This window comes from Charadrius vociferus, unplaced genomic scaffold (assembly GCF_000708025.1).
Source record: "Charadrius vociferus isolate BGI_N301 unplaced genomic scaffold, ASM70802v2 scaffold179, whole genome shotgun sequence".
In the NCBI taxonomy this organism is placed as follows: domain Eukaryota; kingdom Metazoa; phylum Chordata; class Aves; order Charadriiformes; family Charadriidae; genus Charadrius; species Charadrius vociferus.
Window position 1 is genome coordinate 3,762,696 of NW_009650072.1, and position 21,032 is coordinate 3,783,727.

A 21,032-nucleotide genomic window follows, 5' to 3' on the forward strand; every position below is an offset into this window, starting at 1 on the left:
ACAAGGAGATGAAAATTGCAGATGAAGTATGTTATGTGTCAGAAGCAATATAAAACTTCTAGGATCCTTAGACATTTTATAGTGTATTGTAAGTTTAATATCAAGATTTCTGGTATGGAATTTTTGAAATATTTAAACAATAAGGTAAATAAGTAAATTATCGTGCATTGCAGTGTGTATTAGGAGCAATGGAAATTTTTTGGTTTTCGTTTTATTCTTTGCAGGAATAGCCCCCAGGTTAGAAATTCCCTGGACAAGGATAGTACTGACTCAAATGTAGATACTGTTCTGCCCTCTTGGCCAGAAATCACTAGGCCCTAAGGCATCTACAAAGATATGAAAGACTTTTTTGACTTTGAAATGAGCAGTTGGCAGTTGGGTTTAGTTTTTTGGCTTTCACTGTTTCCCAGGATATCAAGACTTTCTTTTTCACAGTCGTTTGTACGTAATATTGCACAAATTTTTCATACAATATTAGTTATTAGTACTTTCAGTCATTTTTACGGGTGCGTGTAAGTGATTTCTGCGTCCTTGATAGCCCTGTAAAGGTAACTTTTGTCTAACTGGGATAACAACTGAGTTTTGCTGCACGTATCCATCTTAACACACTTGGAGAAGCTGCTTTTGTGGGTATCCTGTCTAAAACAGTAACAAGACCACATCGACTTTTCACAATTAAGCAGTGTTCGTTACTGACATGTATTTTCTTTTCAGAGAAACTGAAAAAGTGGATCAGCAAGCTGTTCCCCAAGTCAATCATGTGGATGCCTGTAAAGAGTGTGTGAAGGCAGAAATTACAGATACAAAAGAAAGTTATCAAAAATCAGCTGAAATGCTTGGATATGATAAACGTGAAGAGATAAGAAGAGAAAAAGAGGATGAGGAGCGTTATATCCTCAGAAAAGAAACTCTGGAAACTAAGAAGGGAAAAGCTAAGCATGCGTTAACAGAAGCTGATTCATTATTTCCAGACTTAACAAACGCATCGCGGTCCCAAGTAGCTCAGCCTCAGCCAGCTGAGAAGAATGGAACGCTTCCTAGTTCATTAAGTATGAGTGCTGGCCTAGTGGAGCAGAATGGTACCGGCTCATATAAAAGAGGGTTTGTTCCTAGAACAAATCCAGATAAACAGATTCAAAGAAAAAGTAACATGGCTCAAGTGGAGCACTGGGTAAAAGTCCAAAAAGGAGACACAAAAAGGTTAGTAATAGGCCCATCTATAAATAGACTGCCAAATGGCATTTTCTTAAATTAGAGGAAAATATGCATTAGCAATATGTTTAGTGCAAATCAGAATGATGTTTTACAGAGCCAGTATATAACAAAACTTACTTTCTCTTCCAGTGCAGAATGGTATTTTTCAGGTGTTTATATCATGGGAAAGTCAATTTGGGATTGGCTAATCAAATCCCTTTAATGTTGTTGCTATATTGCAAATAGAAAAAGTGAGATTAGAGTGCAGGGATTTTTTTACTGTTTTTAATGACTGTGAATGCTTAAAACTTCTTAAAATTTGCTATAACTGAAGAGCCAGAAAGTGAAGTGCAGCCCTCAGTTACCTCTTATTCATAAACAACTACACAATATAAATTCTAGATAAATTGTTTGTTTTCCACTTGAAAGTAAAGAATGCTGACTTTTTTCTCCCTTCTGTTCCTGTTTCAAACTTCCATTCACTCCTCTATATCAGATGACTGCACTCAAAGTCACAGTGTGTGCATCACATATAGTAAGGTCTCTGTATATAACTTAGTTAATGAAGAGGTCCTAGGATGTTCCCATGGTCTCCAGGTTTCTCTTTTCCCTTTTAAGTCCCTGAAAGTTACATAAATTGTACCGAGAAGTAGAATGCATGCTGGAATGCTTTTGTAATTTGAAAATCTTGTAATTGGTTTACTTTCAAAGTGTGCAGTCAGATTAGGTATCAGTTGAAAAAAAAAAATGAAGTGATGTATATAAGCACCTGTTCAGAGTGTCACCTTGGGTCAATTGGCAGGAAAGGCACTTGGGCTCTATGCTGCATGTGAGGATATTTTCAAATGTGGGAACCCTACTGAATTAGTACCTTAAAAATTTGCTAAAATCTAATTATAATATAGAACAACAGGAGACATTAGCATGTGGTTCTTAAGAGGAGGAAAACATTTTTGCCATTTTTTTTTAATGTTTATTGAAGCTAACATTTGTCATTTTGGATCCAGTAAGAAATCTAAGGCTTACTAAATCTGTGTGGAGGTCTGTTCTTCTAATCTTTCATCTTTGGAGTTACCCTTAAAGAAGCTTTCATACTTTTGGATTTTATTTAATGCTCTTATAGACCGTTAGAGTCAGTTTGCTTGCATCTTTTTTGCTTGGATATCAATCAGTGCTTCCTGAAAGAATACGACTTTAAAGAAAAAAAAGTACTTGGTATGTTAGTTCTTCTTACACAGATTTATTAGTCTAAAAAAATACAGAAAACTATTGAACTAATTAGCCAGTGCTTAAGAAAACTTCTGTTGATGTTTTTCACATCAATAGTATATCGCTTGACTTATAACTAAATAAATACTATTTTCTCACTAATTACTCTTTCCAGTAAATCAGCTTCAGGTGTGTCACAGGTCTAGTGCTAAGATAGTGCTGTTGCAAGTGCCAGCATTTGTTCTAGATAAAACCAGCTACCTTAGCTGGAGCTGTTAACTATTCAGTGAAACTTCACAAGAGTTAACTGCAGTGATGTAACCAAAATTTAACTTTATATATATAGAAAGAGTAATTTTCTTCTTATCTTAAGAACTTTCTTTATGTTCTATTTTAGCTCACTTGACCTTGTTTTCTTTGTCTTTCACTGACAAATGCTGTTACATTCTCTGCATTCAGAATAAATTGCATGTTACCTTCCCAGAGATTAATGGATTGTTTTTTTTAAATGGCACCTTCTCTCAACCTGCTGAGGTTGTTACAGTGTGCTTAACTGATGGATTAAAGTGGCGTGTTAGTTGTCAAATATCTTCTTGATTTCAGGGTGTGGAAACTTCAGATAGAGATGATTGTTTGATTGAATTTTATTTTGATTTTAGTAAGTATGAGTGGACCATTTAATTTCTTAATGCTTCATGTTTACTGTTATTCCACCTGAAATGTTACAAATAAAGAACCTCTGAGGATTTAGAAGCCTGTATAATTTTTGAACACAGGATGAGTACAGTTTTATTTGTTTCCTGGCTCAGGTGTATAAAGATGCAATCCTTGCCAGCAAGTTGATTATGACAAGAACGAACTCTTTCAGTTTCTGAGTCTTCACACAAATAAAGCAGTTGTTTGTATAATTTTTTGCAGGGATTGCACCTTTTATTATAGATATTTAGATCTTTCAAATGGAGATTTTACTTCCCCCTTTTATAAAGCACTCAAAGCTGTTTGCGAACTTGTAAGCATTAGCTGTTGCTTTGGAGATTCATCTCTCTCAGACAGTGACCTGCTAGCTGCACTACAGTTATGTCCAATGTAGTCATCTAACCCCCCTCTGTTCTCAGCAAAGGGGAATACCTGCTTTAGAAAGGATCATGCCAGCCTTTGAGAGAGAACTAGAGAACTGGAAGGAGGTTTGAAAGGAGACTTTCAGGAGATTTTGATTTTAAGTAATTGAAGGTCAGGACCATCAAACATCAGCTGTCCAGAAGTTATTGGACTTTGATCTGATTCCAGTGCTTGGATAGACATAGGGAGTGCATAGTTGTAAAGAATCTGCTATTTCTAACAGTTTATTTGCACTTAAAAAGATATATAAATCTGATAAATGTAAGCTTAGTATTTTCCAACTAAATGCAGTCGTATTGAAGAATTTTCTTCCTTCAAATACAGTGTTAAACATTTCTTGTTATGGAGAACTTTCCATTTCTTCCTGATTTGCTTAAGGAAGAAAAATTACTTGTCTTTGTTAGCTTCTCTGCATTCCCATGAATAGGCATAGTGTTTCCAATAATTCTATTTGTTTTCTTCTGAGCATTTGTCTTCTCTTTTTACAGTATCTTCTGTGTGGTTGCTTCCCATTGCAGACCCTGAATGGTTTTCATGGCCAATAATCATATAATATGGCATCAGGCCATTTTTTTCACTCTTCAATGTCTGCTTTCCTTTTTATATTCTTTCTACCTCATCGTTCAAGAGAGAGAGATTCTCAAGAGCAGCTGCTTTTCCTCATTTTCACTCATGAACCCTGAGAAAGCAATTGTCCACAGTTCATTGTGGACTAATTTGAGTCATTCCGGACATTATTCCTTTCCTGTTACAGAAATTGGTATGTCATCTTAGGTGCCCATTTTTATATAAAGAAGGGTCTGAAACTTTGAAATCTTGTGTGATAGAGATGCCACCTGCTTAAAGCCTGTCATCTTAGCTGGAGCTTTCTCCATACTTCCGGGCAACCTGCCCAGACATAGGCAGTTGCCTTCCCAGTGCAATGTAATGCACGTGCATCTTTATTCTTTTTTCTAGCAGGCTGAAGTATTGCATGAAGCCAGCACTTCCCAGCTACTCGAAGTGCTGCTTTCATCCAAAGAGTTCTTAGTTCCTCTCAGTCAAATGCATCCTCTACTGGAAGAAAGGTGTGATTTCCACCACTCCCATACACACCCCCCCAAGTCTCATGGGGTCTTTGTTTTCAGACTGCTTTTGCTTCTAAAGCTGCTAGCCCTGATGAATTTATTGGCCACCAGAAAGCCCTGTTTATTTTGATACCTTATGCATTTATGTCCAATTGGAAGATAACCACACACAGATGGTTTGCATCATTCAATAGTTTGCTGATGCCTTCATAAGGGCTCCACTAAGTTGGAGTATAGGAATGGTCAAGCCCCCTTCCCCCTTTTTTTTTTTTTACAGAGAAATCACCAAAAGGATCTGCCCCAGCTTCAGGCCTATCTGAGATGTCCTTTCAAAGCATTACCTGCTCCAAGTTTTCTCAGTTCTCATTCCTATCTAGAGAAAACACGTTTCTACCAACTGCTTTGATTTTCATGTGGAAGGAGTTGGCAGTACAGTACAGAACATACAGAGTAGATATGCTGTAATGAGCTAGACAAATAAAAAAGGTTACTTGACCACTAAATACTGATCTTTGAGTTGCCTTTGTTCATACTACCTGCCTGCTTTAACCTTTATTGTGAAATTCGAGGTAACATCAAGGTTCTGTGTTATGCGAGAGCAGAGCTTTTACAAATTTGTAATCCTCCACGCAGCACAGGGTAGTCATTTGGCTTTCTGGCATGAAGAATAATGTATCCTCTCAAGAGCGTCCATATTTCATGACAGTCCAACAGGGCCAGATCCTTCAAGTACAAATACATGGAGGCAACTACGGAGAAGCAGTTACTGGTAGCAATTCTTTTCCCCCTGCTTCTGTTATTCTTGGATGCTGAACAAAGATGTTCCTTGCCATCCTACACTTTCTTTCATGTGGAATTCCTGCAGATCCCACACCATCAGGTCTCCCTCTCATGCAGAGAGTGGAGCCTGTGGAGTGGAGTGATGAATGTGTGCTGAGTTTCTTCATTTGTGGGTTTTTTGTTGGATTTTTTTTTTTTTTTGTCTTGTTGCTCTGTAGCAAGTCTAGCAAAATGGTTTTCTGTTTGGAGATCCTGAAACAACAGGCAAATGACTGCAAGCACAAAACCCCCAGATCTTTAATTGGAGAATCAGAAATTAGACAGGCAGGTTCTTATGCATGAGGATACGGAAAGATGTTGACTTCAGTGTAGGAGAGGGAGCTAACTACACTTTGTCAAAGCTTTTGCCAATTCTGTCTAACTCTCTTTCTACTAAAAGATTTCATTTCTACAGTGCAAGTATATTATGGAGGTAGTACTAAAGCCAGGATGTAATTCCTCTTTTTATCTTCTAGTTTGTCAGTGAGTTTTGTTACTTAAAACGATAGAACCAGTAGCATTAGATTAGATGAAAGTAAATCATACAGACCTGGGGACTTTGAGCAGTTTCTTACCCTTTTTTTTTTGTTTGTTTTTTTCATTCACATGAACAAAAATTATCTGACATACTCATTCTGTGGTTCGTGAGATTTCTTCTTGCACTTTAAGGCAATTTTTTAGAGCATGTATTTGTTGTTCGTAAACCGCACCACCTAGTGGTGAGCAGGCTTTCGGTGAAAAGAAGTATTTTGATTTACGGATTTGCTCTTTAAATGTAATAATTCCTTTCTTCATGTTCTTTACATTCTTTTTGGTGTAAGTACATAACGCTGCTGTCCCTTAAGTTTACTTCTAGTATTTCATCCTAGGTTAGATGCTAAATTAAAAGCCTGTATTTATACTATTTGTATTTTTGCTTGAATACAGTGTAATATTTTTGTGCAACGTAGATTTCATTAATATTATTTTGTTAATGTTTCTGTAAATTCTTTTAAACTGACTCTTGTATGTTGTGTCTTGTAGCTGCTATGCTGTCATTAGAGATTTATTTTTTTTTTATCAGCCAGTCCCACTCATCAATGTATGCTAAAATTACCCTTTCTTTTCCCCCTCCTTTACAGCCTCACTTCTGATCAGACTCTTACACGTCAGGGTCCCAATCCACCTTTTCCTGAAAACTATCACACTTTGCCAAAGAATACCAGGCAGCCTTCAGGGAGCTCACCACCACCACCAAACCGCAATTTGCCGAGTGACTACAAATATGCACAAGACCGTGTTAGCCACTTGAAGATGTCCCAGGAGGAAAGGAAAGCGAATAAGGATGGAACTGTTTGGCAGCTATATGAGTGGCAGCAGAGACAGCAATTTAAACATGGCAGCCCTACTGCCCCACTTTATGTAAGTTCTTCAGACTTTATTGATCGTGGTAAGTCAAAAAGTTCATTAGATGTTCCACGATCAATATCTGTTCCACCCTCTCCATCTGATATTCCTCCTCCTGGACCTCCAAAAAACTTTCCCCCAAGGAGACCACATACTCCTGCAGAAAGGCTTACAGTTAAACCATCTGATGAGAGACAGACTGTAGACGTTCCTTTTGCTGGATCACCCAGGAAGATAAGAAATCACGCTGTAAAGGTTTGTATACAGTGTTACTGATTTCAAACTATTCTACAAGTGGTGTCATATATTGATAATTTAATTTAGTCATTTTCACTGCATCCTTCCTTGTGTATGAAGGATCGTGCAAGTTGTAAAATTAATACGATGAATAATTTTTTTCCTAAAACTCTTATCTTTCTGATCATTTCAGATTTGTTATTTTTTGTTGGTCAGGAAAGGAAAATTGGTGGCACATCACAGTGGTTTGGAATATTTTTATTCAAAAACTGGAAGACATGTTTATATGTATAAAATATACAAATTGTAGTATTTTAGTGTATAGAGTAGGTAGGCAAGAATATAAAACTCATCAGGATGAACTTTTCCTTGTTTGTTTACTTATGCTTGTAGTCTTCAGTGTTTGCTCTGTCTGCTTTCTCTACATGTTTTGCTATTGCAGTTAGTCTTACAACTGATTAAGTTTTTCATTATGGCTAAAACCATAATAATTTTTCATGCATTTGGTAGTTTTAAGCCCTTTGCAGAGTCATTATCATTGGGCTAACCACAATCAAATAGTATTGGTCTGAAACTTTAACCTTCTGCAGAATTTCAGTGTGTTCTTTTTGTAAGTAGTGTTGTACCCTCTTATCCAGAGGAGACAGAAGTTTTCTTACTTGGTTCTCCACATGGCTCCCCTTGCCCAAGGGAATTAGGGAAATTCAGGATTGAATCAGTGTAGAACGTGCTTGTCTTAGTAGCTCTCACACTGGAATAAGTAGAAATGAAAGCCTCTGAATTCGTCTAATACTTTGACCTCAACCATACGCTCTGACGGGGAAAGTATTCACAAAGAAAGAGATTTGTAAATTCAGATACCCGGTGTGGGTTCAGGACCATGACTTTAGGTTGCATGCCACCTTCATGCACAGTTTAGATTTTTTCCTAGTGTATATGCAGTGTAGCTGTCGGATGTCTTTCAGCATTTATAGTTGTATAATATTCTGTAAGAGGATGAAATAGTCTAGTGATGTACAGCACTGCAAATTAATATTTTTTTAACTCCCGATTATATTATACCAGGCATTGATTTCTTCATGTGTAAGTTGAAGGTGCATTGCATCCCTTACGAAGGAATGTATAGCTGTCTTTTCCGTTCCTGAGCAATGTAGCTGCATAAATTTTACTCATAAAATAAAACTCTTTTTATGTCATATTGGTTTTACGACTATAGGAAGACACAGTTTTCCTCATCTGTAAAATTTTTCTGTGAAACTTCAGTAGAAGTTTCTAGAGAAAAATGCTTATGTTTTTATTATGTAAGTACACAGCATCATTTTACATTTAACTGTATACATCTACAGAGATCTGTGATACTCCCCCCTCCTTGGAATGCTTTATTAAATTCCATCCACTTACACTTAAAAAAGAAATAATAGGCAGAACAAAACAGCATTCAGTGAAATTCAGAGACAGGAATAAAAATAAATCATGAGACATTTAGTCTGCCTTGAAGCAAGCCATAGAAGTTTGGCATTAATAGAAAGGTGAAAGAATGGATGTGCGGTAGGTTTTCATATTAGAAGCAGAAAGGGGCAAATCAAATATGATTATTTAAAAAAAAAGGTATTAATGGAACCCATTGCCACAAGGTGTCACTCATGTCAGTAGCTTAGTGTTCCCTGGCTAAAAGAGGGCATTCACAGTTGTTGCTGTATGGAGTACAAGCCTGCTGTTGGAGGGCATAATCCAACCAGCCTTTCTTTGGGAGACATTAGGTGAGGGGGAAACTTAGGAATATATTTTTTTTTAATTTGCTGGAAGCCACTCTGCGTGTTCTGTTGAAGCATCTTGCGCTGCCAGTATCCCCTGATCTGCCCAGCATCGCAGGTGCTAAATTTGCGTTTGTTCATTCGTAAGTTTTACTTAATCATCAAAGGATCTGGCTGGCCCATGAATGTTACCCTGATCTAAGCATGCCATGAATTCAAATACAAAATTTGTGGGAGAGGTGCGTATCTCCTGAATTTTCCCTGAAGTACCACATACCTCTCACTTGTGAGGATCCTTACAATTCTGACTGTGGCTTCTTACAGAGCTCAACTCACATTGATCGACGCTCTATGCCTGCTATGGGCTACATGACACATACTGTGAGCGCACCCAGTTTGCATGGCAAGTCGGTAAGTTGAGAGAGCAGTTACTTTTCCTTTTGTATCATCATAGTATTGTGGTTAAGTTTTAAAATCCTGCTCATTCCATAGTAGTTATATTTTTATTACTTAAAATATAAATAACTTGAATGAGAACTTAATTTTAACCAGCTCCCAGTAAAGCCTGTAGGAATTCTGCTGTTATCTGCAATGTGAACAGGGATGAGCTGTCTGTTATTATAGGATTCAACTTTTATTATGTTTATTTGACCAAATGCAGAGTTAATGAAATAATTGCTTAATCATGTCAAGTAACTGCTGTCTGGGCACTGAGGTGAAAAATATAATTACAGTTACTCTCCCTGAAGACTGCTAATTTCCTCTTTACAATGTGTCTAAATACCTGCAGCCTGAAGAGCTAACATTGCTTCTCATTCGATTAAGGAGACATCAGGCTAAGTTGGCTAGTATACGAAATTACACAATCGCACAATTACTGCAGCACTTGCCAACTAATTCCACCTATCAGGTCAGCTGCTGCTTGGCTCATCTGTGCTGTATGGCATTTTGTGACTCTGCAAATGCTTCATTAGTGGCATGCTTGAGTCTGTGCTTTCTTGCCCATTCTTTGGTATTCGACAATTCCCAGATCGTTTGCGGTTTTTTCTTTGCTACTGCATTTGCTATAAAGGATGAGTGTTTTAAGTTATAGATCAGCAGTTGTGTGTGATTCAAAGTGTTATGTATACTTCCTTCTTATACTATTTCTGAAAATGCTGCATCTTCAGAAATGTGGGTTAAAATATTAGATCAGTTAATTCTAAAGCAAAACCATTTCTTTGTGCTGCTTTCATGATGGGATTGGCTCCCTGTGCCACATGCTGTGTCACCTGCAAATTGAAATGCATCAGCCAGTTTGTACATTCATGTGAGCTTGTAACTGTGCCGGTTCTGCAGGTGAATGTTGGTTCATCAAAGCTCATGGGCATCTTGGATCATCAACAGTGCTCCTGATTGCACCGGTGTATGAAACTTATAAATGTGAGATCAAACAGAAATGTACTTATAGAGCTCTTTGGTTCCTATTAGAGCCTCAAAAATGGTGCTGTCCGGTAATAAAATGTGGTGACTTTTCTTGGAATTGGTGAAGGCTTTTTATTGGCCCAAAACTAAAGGTTTTTTTTTGAGCTTGGAAAAGTTTCGTTTCCCAACTTACCTCACCTACAGAACAATTGCACTAAGATGGGCATTAGTAACAAGGATTTCTCAAAAAATGGGCAGACTTTCTAGTCAAGTCCTCAGCCAGACTTACAAGCTGATCAGACAAGAATTGTACGTGAACACCTCTAAAGAAATCCAAGAATGATGTATTGATTTTATGGCATAAATGATTTTTCTTCTCTTTTTTAACTACACGTTCACATTGGCTCAAAACTTGAAAAAAGGTATAGCTGTGTTTTTCTTTTATTCTGAAGTTTAATGTACCCAGGATATAAAATCTGGTCAAAATAGTAGTAAAAAATCTTAGGAATTTGGGGGCATTTTGGCTGATTACAAAGCACATTTGCAACACCTAAGCTTTATTTTATTGCGTATTGCAAATGCCTCTCTTGAAAAAAGGAGAAACTTTGTTATGACTTCTGTGCATGCTTTTCTTGAAGCAACTGTGATGAAGATTTTGCTAGGTGAATGTAACTGTAAAAATTAAGCTGATGGCAATTACAGGTGAGCCAATGAAAAATAAGATTAAGTTGATGTCTATTACTTAAGAGGCAAAATGGATTCTCTAATCATATGTGAGATCTTTTTCAGTATTTTGTTCACAAAACTTACTTCGTACTTTTCCTGAATAAAGCAATCCATATCTTAAAATGTGTATGAAATGTGATCAAAAGTATATAATGGCTTCTAGTTACGTCTGACATTGTTAGGTACAGGTCTTTTCTTCTTCTCCCAAAAGGACGTATTATGCTGGAGGACAACACCATAACATTTTCTGTGAAGTGATAGCCAGTAGAAATTGGTCTTGAAAAAATAACTTTTGAAAACTTCTTGTTTCAGGTAGTCACATGTCTCTTTAGAGGTGGAAAACTCAAATCTATATGGTTGGAGGGTGGGCATGAGGTAGTAATATTCTTGGGAAATATTTTGCCCATTTTTCAACTGTAAATGGCAATATGCTGGTGGAACAAACGTGCTTCTTAATATACTTCCTACTGTGTTATTTTGTCTCCCCTTTCATCCATTTTCTTACATATAACCAATCCGAATATTTTGAAATTGTTTCAAACATTCAAATACATTGCATTTTTTCCCCTTCTATGTATTTATCTGAAGGCGGATGACACTTATATCCAGCTGAAAAAGGATTTGGAGTATTTGGATCTAAAGGTAAGATTTAGTAGGAGTCTAATTCCATTACTTTTTTTTTAACCCAGTACTCTTTTGTGTATTATCTTTGTACCTGCAGGTTTTCAAATCACCTTCTGTGCAGTGATGGAAACTCGGTGTCTTTTGCTCCCACTGTTGTGCTTAGAATATTGAGTGTCTTTATAGTAGTGACTATACAATTAAAGTGCAAACTCAGAATTCTGATGTAGTTGCTTCAGTTTGTAGGAAGAACTTGTGTTACTGGTATTCCAGATGAATGGTATTATGTGGGTTTAGTGAAATGAGATAAAAAACTGATTCAAAATGTTTGTCTGCTGTAGCATTAGAACCAATGTGAAATCAACATCTCTAAGTTAAAATAAGGTGTTCTTTTAATCCAGCTTTTTCCCTTTAAATCTAGAGCTGACTTTTTCCTTGTTTTTATAATGTGCCATGTTTCTAAGGTCTTGCTTCCTAGTGAAAATGTGGTGATTAATTAACACCTGTCATTGTTTTCATACTATTACAGCTAAGAGATTTCAAATGCACCCATTCATCCATCCATCCATAGATATAATCTGCCCAAATAACGTTACCTGATATTTCCTTTAAAAATAGTGTTTTAAAAATATGATATTGAGCATCAAAGCATCTGTCTAAACTAAATTACTTCTGTATCTAGTACAACTGATAGTTGGCAATTTGAAAGCAAATCTGGACTTATTAATAAGAGGTTTTGAAGAAAAAAAAAAGCAACCCAGAAACATATCATCATTTTGCTTAGCAAAGCAGTCTACCGCTTTCTATGGTGTGTAGGATGACTCACCATATGTATGAATTATATGGTATTTCTAAAAATCAAAGTGGAGTGAAATTTGACACCATGTTATCCGTATTGTTTGCATGTTTGCTTATTGCAGGGGGGGTTCGACTAGATGAACTTTAAAGGTCCTTTCCAACCCAAACTATTCTATGATTCTACATAGTTCTCACTGATGCCATGGGGCATTGCATATGTGCAACTAATCAACTAACTGGACCTACTAGTATGTGTATTTGAATTTTATCTGATGTTTTAATGGATAAATATATAACCAAATCTATAAATGGAAAATATTAGTAGTACATCCTACGCATATGTATAGTGTTATATATATGTAAATATTTATCACATAGATTATGTGGTATATATAGTCTAAGTGATCAAATATGTAAACTGTTGTAATCATTAATATATGAATTTAAAATTGGTTGGACACATTTCACTTTAATCCTTGTTCTTGGTTTCTTCATGGCTTTGCCAAATGTAACTACATCCCAAGCCACTGGCTGAATCTTATGACAAATTTCACTTTGAAAGTCCTACAATTTGAGAAATTTTTAATAAACACAGTGTTTTGTCCATTATAAAATACAATTTTCACAGTTAAAAGTGGCCACAGTTTAAGCCGCTGAAAATATTATGTGCTTAGCCAAATTGTTAGGATGGATTTTTAACATTTTAGTGGATTCCATCCGCGTTGATTTGTTGCAGTCTAGGACATGAAGAGCTGTTAGGTCTCCCAGGAGCTCCCTGTGTGCCTTCCTGCAGCCTGCACAGCACCTGATGAAAGCAGCCAGAAAGAGAAATGTATGGGGGCTCTTGATCTTTCTGTGAAAAGAAACTTAATCATAGAATCGTAGAATGGTTTGGGTTGGAAGAGACATTTAAAGGTCATCTAGTCCAACCCCCCTGCAGTTAGCAGTGACATCTTCAACTAGGTCAGGTTGCTGAAAGCCCCATCCACCCTGACTTTGAATGTTTCCAGGGATGGGTGATCTGCCACCCCTCTGGGCAACCTGGTCCAGGGTTTCACCATCCTTATCAGAAAAAATTTCTTCCTTATACCTAGCCTGAATCTACCCTCTCTCAGTTTAAAACTACTACCCCTTGTCCTATCACAACAGGCCCTGCTAAAAAGTCTGTCCCCATCTTTCTTGTAAGCCCCCTTTAAGTAGTGAAAGGCTGCTATAAGGTCTCCCTGGAGCCTTCTCTTCTCCAGGCTGAACAACCCCAACTCTCTCAGCCTGTCCTCAAAGGAGAGGTGTTCCAGCCCTCTGATCATCTTCGTGGCCTTCCTCTGGACCCGCTCCAAAAGGTCCATGTCTTTCCTGTGCTGAGGGCTCCAGAGCTGGATGTAGTGGGGTCTCACGAGAGTGGAGTAGAGGGGCAGAATCTAACCGCACTTCTTTTGATGCAGCTGACCACGCTTCTTGTGATGCAGCCCAGTATATGGCTGGCTTTCTGGGCTGCAAGTGCATATTGCCAGCTCATGTCCAGCTTTTCATCCACCAGGACCCCCAAGTCCTTCTCACCAGGGCTGCTCTCAATCCCTTCGATCCATGGCATTAGCATTAACATTAGTATTAGTTCCCTTTTGAAAATCTTGACAGCCAAAGTGTCAAATGTGTTTCCATAAGAATGATCTAATTTTTCAAAATTGGCATTTCTTAATAACCTTCTTTCAGTAGTGGTCCAGAAATGTAAAAAATCAGCTCAGGTTGCTTAAAGATTAAAGAGAGCATGTGGAATTTGAGAAGGTGTCATTGTGTTGGTTTAATTTGTGTTTTGTCACTAAATATGAATTACTGAAGAGATGCTTTGTTTTGCAGTATGAGGAAAAAAGCGTCGAGTGCTGAATGAAACTAAGCAAATTGCATATTGATTTGGTAGTGGTGGACTGTGGCAAATTCACAGCTAATATACGTGATAACTTTCATTTAAGACATTGAAGGCTTAGATAGAAAGCCTTTTATTTAATTCAAGTGTCTCTTTTGACTTTACCGGGCTTTGAGTTAGACCCACTCTGATTAAACTCTGATTTTCTAATAGGACTGAAGATTTTAGAACTGGACTTAAACTTTTTACTAAATCTGTTATTTCTGAATATCACTGTTCCTAGAGATTTTGAAGTATAACTTTTCAACGTGGAATAGTGATTAAGCAATTAACTACATAATGTGCCATAGTACTGAAACTGATTACAGAAACTGGTTGCACAGCATTTAGTAATTTGTCATTACTTACATGTTTTGTGGCCCCCTTGCTCTTATCCTTTTATTTTTTTATTATTTAAGAGTTTTAAAATGTTATCTATTGGTTAATACCAAGATTATATTGTTGAACGTTACAGTGTATTGTCATAATGTAAGTATAAATTAAATAAAAATACTCTAGAGATAGTAATCCATTTCAGTAGTTTTCTCCTGCATGTAAGCTAGTGCTGACAAAAAAAAAAAGTCTAAAGTCTGTTTACTCACACTATGAGAAACAATTATTGATAATTTTGAACTTGCCAAATACCATGCGTTGTGGAGGTTTCCTTTAATAATATAGCCTTCGATTATAAACTTCTTTTTCCCCCCTCTAAAAAAAATTGTTGCAATGACTCCATATTCTGTCTTCAATCATGAACTTGAGGTATGTGGAGCATGAAAGAAATGGTGTATCTGTATGCTATAGCATAACCATGCCTCTTCTGCAAACAGATTTCCGCAGTTGTGTTTGCGCAACTGTGGTTTTTTTATCTCTGAAGTGGATAAGACCCTGCATTAGAAAAGCAGAAAGGATAAGCAAAGGAAGGAAAAGCTCTATTTTCCCCGCAAGCTTCTAAGATGACTTTGCAAATAAGGTGAAACACTAAGTGGTGAAGGAAGCTTCCCTTTTTGTTGACTGTCAAATCAAGTTCAAGGAGGCTACAGGAGGGATGGATGGGCACCATCACTTCAATATAGTTAGAAGCATTCCCGAGCAGGTTATACAAAATACGAATGAGGAAGTACAGGGAAGTTTTTGTGTCACTAAGTATAAATTGTGCAACCAATTGAAGCAAATCTGGAGCCCTCTCAGTGGTTCAGCAATGGTCCTGCTTCATTCTTCTGCAGTCATGCTGTAGAATCTGAAGCTGTTTAGTTTCTGTGCCAGTTGAAAGAGGTTGCTAGTACAAGCTTGTGTCGCAGAGATAATGAAGGAATTTGGCAGAGATAATGAAGGAATACATGGCAGGTATTTGTTATGGGGGGAAGGGTAAGTGTGATTGAAATAACTTTTTTTTCACTGAGGTTTTAACTGGGTTGCTGAAATTATCAATAGAGGGCTATTGGTGCAAGCGTTACTTCATATTACATGACAGAAAGTATCTTGCTGTAATTGCCAACACTCTTGAAACTGCAACTGGCCGAATTCTATTTTGTGTTGTGTTTGTATGTGTGTTTTGCAAAAGTAAAAAAAGTCTTATGGTTGGATGAACAATCTACCTGCAATATAACAAGATAGGTAGATTATACAGGCTATAAACCTCAAGGATTGGTGTGACATAAGAGCATGTGATTACTGCTGCTCATGGAGTTTTGAGTTGTAAGGTTTGGGGGGGTTAATTTTTACATCTATAACAAGCTATTACTAAACTTTTGTTTGAAACAGATAGAAAATAATGGACCTCTGATCAACATGATATACAAAGTGCTAAAGAACTCAGCACAAGGGTTACTATCCAGTCTACATGTAAGACTGCTTGCATCTGAAATGTGCTCATCCCATTGCTTTTTAAAATAGCAGTCAATGTTTACATATTTTGGCTTTTACAGGTGCCTTATAGTAAACAGTAAAGCTTTCTGTAAGACTTTTTTTTTTCTTTCCTTTTTTTTTCCTCCCCCCCTCCCCTGCCCCGTTTTGAAGTCTGTATGCGAAATTATGGCTGACCTCAGTGTTTGGTTTCATTTTATCATGTTTTGAAAATGATTGTGTCCAGTAGTGGTTCCTATGTGTAATTTTGAAAATGTGAAAGCATGCTAAATCTTCATTATGTTCTCATGTTCATTGCTTGATAATTAACAAATTCTTTATGGTTCTGATTATGTAATTTACAATATCCCCCAAATCTGTAGATTCTGGGTTTTATGTTAATTCTATTGCTTTGAAAAAGGCTTTGGCATTCTCTTAGCTTGCAGGTAATTAAATATGCAAAATTATCACTTTGACATGCTCTTGTTTATGCTCATACTTAATTATTTGTTACTATTATACATAGGCTTTACCATTCTGTTAATACTTTTGAAAGAAAGGATTTTTCTTAAATAAAACATGTAATTGTTGAAAATGAAAATATCTGAAAATTGAAAGTTTTGAGAGGCAGTAAATGCTTTTGATTTTGGTGGTGGGGAAGTAACATTTCACCACATGAAAACATATGATAAGTCTTTGAATGGAGTCTGCCATTGGAGGAGAAAAGAGAATAAACAAGTGACGACCATAATCTTCTGTCTTAAACTTCCTTTGTTATTTGAAAATATTATGTGTAGACGGCTAACTTCATGTCACATGTTAAATGAGAAACTGAGATTGTGCCAAAGATTTATCTATACTTAGAGTAAAATTTAATTACTTGAAGAAAGCTAGCATGGTCCTCTATGTGCCTGTTATGTTAATAAGTAAATTGTGCAGCTTCAAGTCTGGAGATTGCCAGTCAGTCAGTAAAAAAGCAAACCACCTCTTCTACCCCACCAAAAAGCCAATGACTTCCACTCTTACATTAAAACTTCTGCTCTTATGTTATTGAAGACAATATTTAGGTGAATTTTTCTTCATAAACTTTTGCCTGTGTGTGAGTAGAAATATCTTGTATATGAGTATGATACACTAAGTGCTTCTTTGCTAAGATAGTATTTGCTTTAATGAATCTTTAAAAGTGTTCTAATCTAGTAATAACATGTCATTAGATTTTAAGGCTTTTAAAAACTGTATGATTAATGAACTGTATAATATTGTAACTTTCTTAACCTCATCTATTCACAAAAAGGGTCCCATGTAGACAGTGGAAATAATAAAGGTTTCTACAGAGATAGACATGCCTTCATTTAAAGATTGCTGCGAAGGCTGGAAGTATAATATAGTATAGGTTCTGTACTGATTTAAAAATTGCGTTCTGTGAGAAGGTAATCTTCTCACCAGAAATTGAATATGAAACCAGTGATTTATGGAATGAGAGATTCGGTATATTATAAACACGTCAAAATAGATTAATTACATTTAATTCCACTATAGCACTTTTATAGAAGTAGATCTTTAATAAAATTCAGCCTGTGCTATGGAAGAGACTATCCTTTGTAGAATGAAATAGTTACCAGAGAGTTGTATTTTTAGCCATTAATTAATGCTGTTATGCTTGCAGCTGTGCATTTAAAGGAACTATTCAAGTCCTTTAGTTTCAAGAAGACTATTAAAGCTGAACTGTTAGGTTTTGCAGGAACAGGACCTTTGTAACCATGGACAAGTGGGATTATGCTGTTCTGTGCAGAATTTTAAGTTACCATAAGAGTTATTAAATAGCCTAATATAACTAGTAATCCTTTCTGATAATATTTTTTAAAAACTAAAGCCGTATTTGAAAAGACTTGTATCCAAAATTGTATTCATCTTTGTTAATAACTCTGAATATTTAACAAAACTTTTCTTTTCATTGCTGAAGTATAATTAGGTTTTAGTTTGCAGCACATTTCTCAGATCTTTAAAACCTATTCCTCTTAGGTGACGGGGCGTGACACGTTAAAAGAACGCAGTACAAAACCTGTCAAGATTGCAGAAAGTGATATTGATGTAAGTATCAAGTACGACTTCAGAACATCTTGCATTGTTTTGGCTATGTATCTTGTACTGTTACATGTTCACATTGTTACGCTTTTTGGGGTAAAATACTTCTAGTGGAGACTTTTCTGCTTGGTTTTTAAAATCTAACATTATATACTTGTGAGTTCATTTTCAGGTGAAGCTAAGCATTTTCTGTGAGCAGGACAGAATTCTGCAGGACTTGGAGGACAAAATAAGAGCTCTTAAGGAAAATAAAGTGAGTAGATTAAAAAGAGTTTTATAAAATAAAATAACAACTTTCCTCTAATCATAAAATATGGAATTACAAACCAAAAATCAAATTACTGGATGATGCTTACATTGTAGTAGTTTTCTTTGGACATATATGTTAACTTAAGAAAAAGAATTGTTTTTTATGTTAGGATTGAGTGGCCACTTCTAGAAGACGTGTTTTTGAAAATTAATGTTTTAAACCCACATACACTTTATTTTCTGGCATTTATTACGAATTGGGGTACGTACACTTTCCTGTGAAGTTTTGCTTTATGTCTTAATATGTATATGGCGTGAGGCAGAGTCATGTTTCATTTGCAGTTCTTCCCACCTGCACAAACATTGTTCGCTTAAATAGCAGTGTGCTACATATTGAACTTTCACTGTAACTTCTGTGGTGGTTTGTTATTTCTGTTGTTATTTTTGTTTTGTTTGTTTGTTTTTTAAAAAAGGGGGAAGTGAGACAGATTCAGATTCATAGTAATTTCAGAAAGGGATGCTGGTTTGCGTATAGTGCTGTGAACTTAGTTCTGAGGGTTATGACTGAAATGCTGGAATATCTTCTGTGACGAGTACATAGTTGGAACCCACTTCCTTTCCTCCATGCCCATTCAAGTCAGAGTTCAAACAGTAAACAATAACAATGTTTTGCCTTTCCTTGTCTGTCCTTGCCTGTATATATCTTCGTCTGCTTCACTGCCTGTGAGCTATAGTTGTCAATAAATCGAGGTGGTTCAGAAAAAAACCTATTTACAAATGAAGGTACTGTCCAGATGGATCCTTCAGAACAGCTACTGTGCAAAAATGATTCACTGTTGTTTATTCCTGACGGAATGAATCAGGGCTACTTAGTGTTTTAGACAATGTTTTAATCCCTCACATGGCTATTTTAACTATAGCAGTGAATGAGAACCTATCCTTAAATAAAGAGCTAATGCTGTGCTGTGGTATGGCTGTCACAGTTTTGTACTGCTTAAGGGAATTTTTCTGAAACTAATTTATGGTTTTGTATAGACTGTAAATAGAAAAGTTTCCCTCTCACTCCTTTGTGTTTTCCACAGTTTTGGCTACTTAATGGAAAGACTTAAGGGAAAATAGCAGATAATTCTGGTTATAATAGTTAATTAAGGCTCTTGCACTTTTTCATTTACGTGTTAGCCTCCACAACAGGAGACCAATCCTAACCTCTAGTGGCTTATAGCAAGGACCGAGGCTGCGGAAAAGAACTTTTATTTTCCAGCAGGTAGATCTGTAAAATTCCATGTAAATGTTGTAAGCTTACCACCATTATCTTCTTTGTTAGGATCAGCTGGAGTCTGTTTTGGAGGTTTTACACAGGCAGATGGAACAGTACAAAGACCAACCACAACACGCAGAAAAAATTTCTTACCAGCAGAGACTTTTGCAAGAGGATCTCATACATATTCGGGCTGAAATATCCAAAGTTTCAACGGTACATGTTTCTGGTTGTTTCAAGAATGCCATAATTAAAATACCAGTTAGAGTAAAACTGTATTGGTCATTGGATAGGGGAGTTAAGTCCTATTCTGAACTGATATGGTTAATGTACAGAATACTAAACCAGATAAAAATTTAACAAGGTCTCCAATTTTCTTTTTCAACGCCCCTTCCCATCCCTCCCAGTCCCCAAAGCTCAAAAAACTATTTTGTACTTTTTTCATTATGTATGGGGCTTAAATTGCAAATCTTTCAGCTAGTCCTTTGTAAATATAAATGTGATTCTGTGATATTTTTCCAGGGGAAAAGGAATTGGAAATGTTTGATATTTTGGTCAAAATTTACTGTTGATACTATGATTTAATGAAATTCAAATGCAATTTAATGTTGCATTTTTATTAATATTCTAACAATTGACCATGAAAGAGAGTATAGAGCTCTTCAGAAGATTGTTTCTAGAGTTGTATGAACACCTTTCCTGTAGTAAGATCTGATCATTAAAATGCCAGTATTATTTAAATGTATACACAGTGTTTTGTGCCTGTAGAAAATGTATGACTTTCACAAGCAGCATTTAAAATTTAATCAGGGGCATAAACCACAAGTAATTGTTAGAATGGCTGTGCTGGTCCAGTCCAAGGCTCCTTCTAGCCCAAGGTTCTGGCTTCAGCAATGGGCATAAGCAGATGCTTAGGGAAGAGTAAGAATAGGAGAGGTGGGCAGTGTAGATCCTGTCATGACCAATCTGGCTTCTAACTATTTTCTGCTCAGAGAATTCCTGAGGCTGGTAGTTTTTTGGTCTATTTAGTAATCCTCAGTAGATCTCATTTCCAAGAACCTGTACTATCACCTATTGAATTCTGTGAACCTTTTGCATCCGAAACATCATTTGGCAAGGTATTGTGCAAATCTTTTCCCTGCTGTGTGGACAGCCATTTTCTTTTATTTGTTTTGAGCCTGAGTTGCACGCGTTTCATGTGATAGACTCTTGTTCTTGTATGAGAAAGGATGGGGAATGGTCAGTCATTATCCGCTCTCTCTATGCTGCTCATGGTTTCATGACTTCTTCCCCTCAAGTCCCAAGTGATCTCCTTTCTAGACTGCAGAGAAAAAGCCTACTTCATCATTCCTTACATAAAA

General features: G+C 36.5%; 1 protein-coding gene across 1 annotated transcript in view; it reads left to right on the top strand.

Moving 5' to 3' along the window:
- PLEKHA7 (pleckstrin homology domain containing, family A member 7) overlaps positions 1–21,032 on the top strand; it is a 93,644-nt gene that overhangs the window by 63,894 nt on the left and 8,718 nt on the right. The window contains exons 8-14 of the mRNA XM_009892021.1: positions 715–1,200; positions 6,530–7,049; positions 9,110–9,196; positions 11,504–11,557; positions 18,102–18,170; positions 18,337–18,417; positions 19,738–19,887. Coding sequence (XP_009890323.1) covers positions 715–1,200; positions 6,530–7,049; positions 9,110–9,196; positions 11,504–11,557; positions 18,102–18,170; positions 18,337–18,417; positions 19,738–19,887 — 1,447 coding nt within the window. The remainder of the gene's footprint in view (positions 1–714; positions 1,201–6,529; positions 7,050–9,109; positions 9,197–11,503; positions 11,558–18,101; positions 18,171–18,336; positions 18,418–19,737; positions 19,888–21,032) is intronic.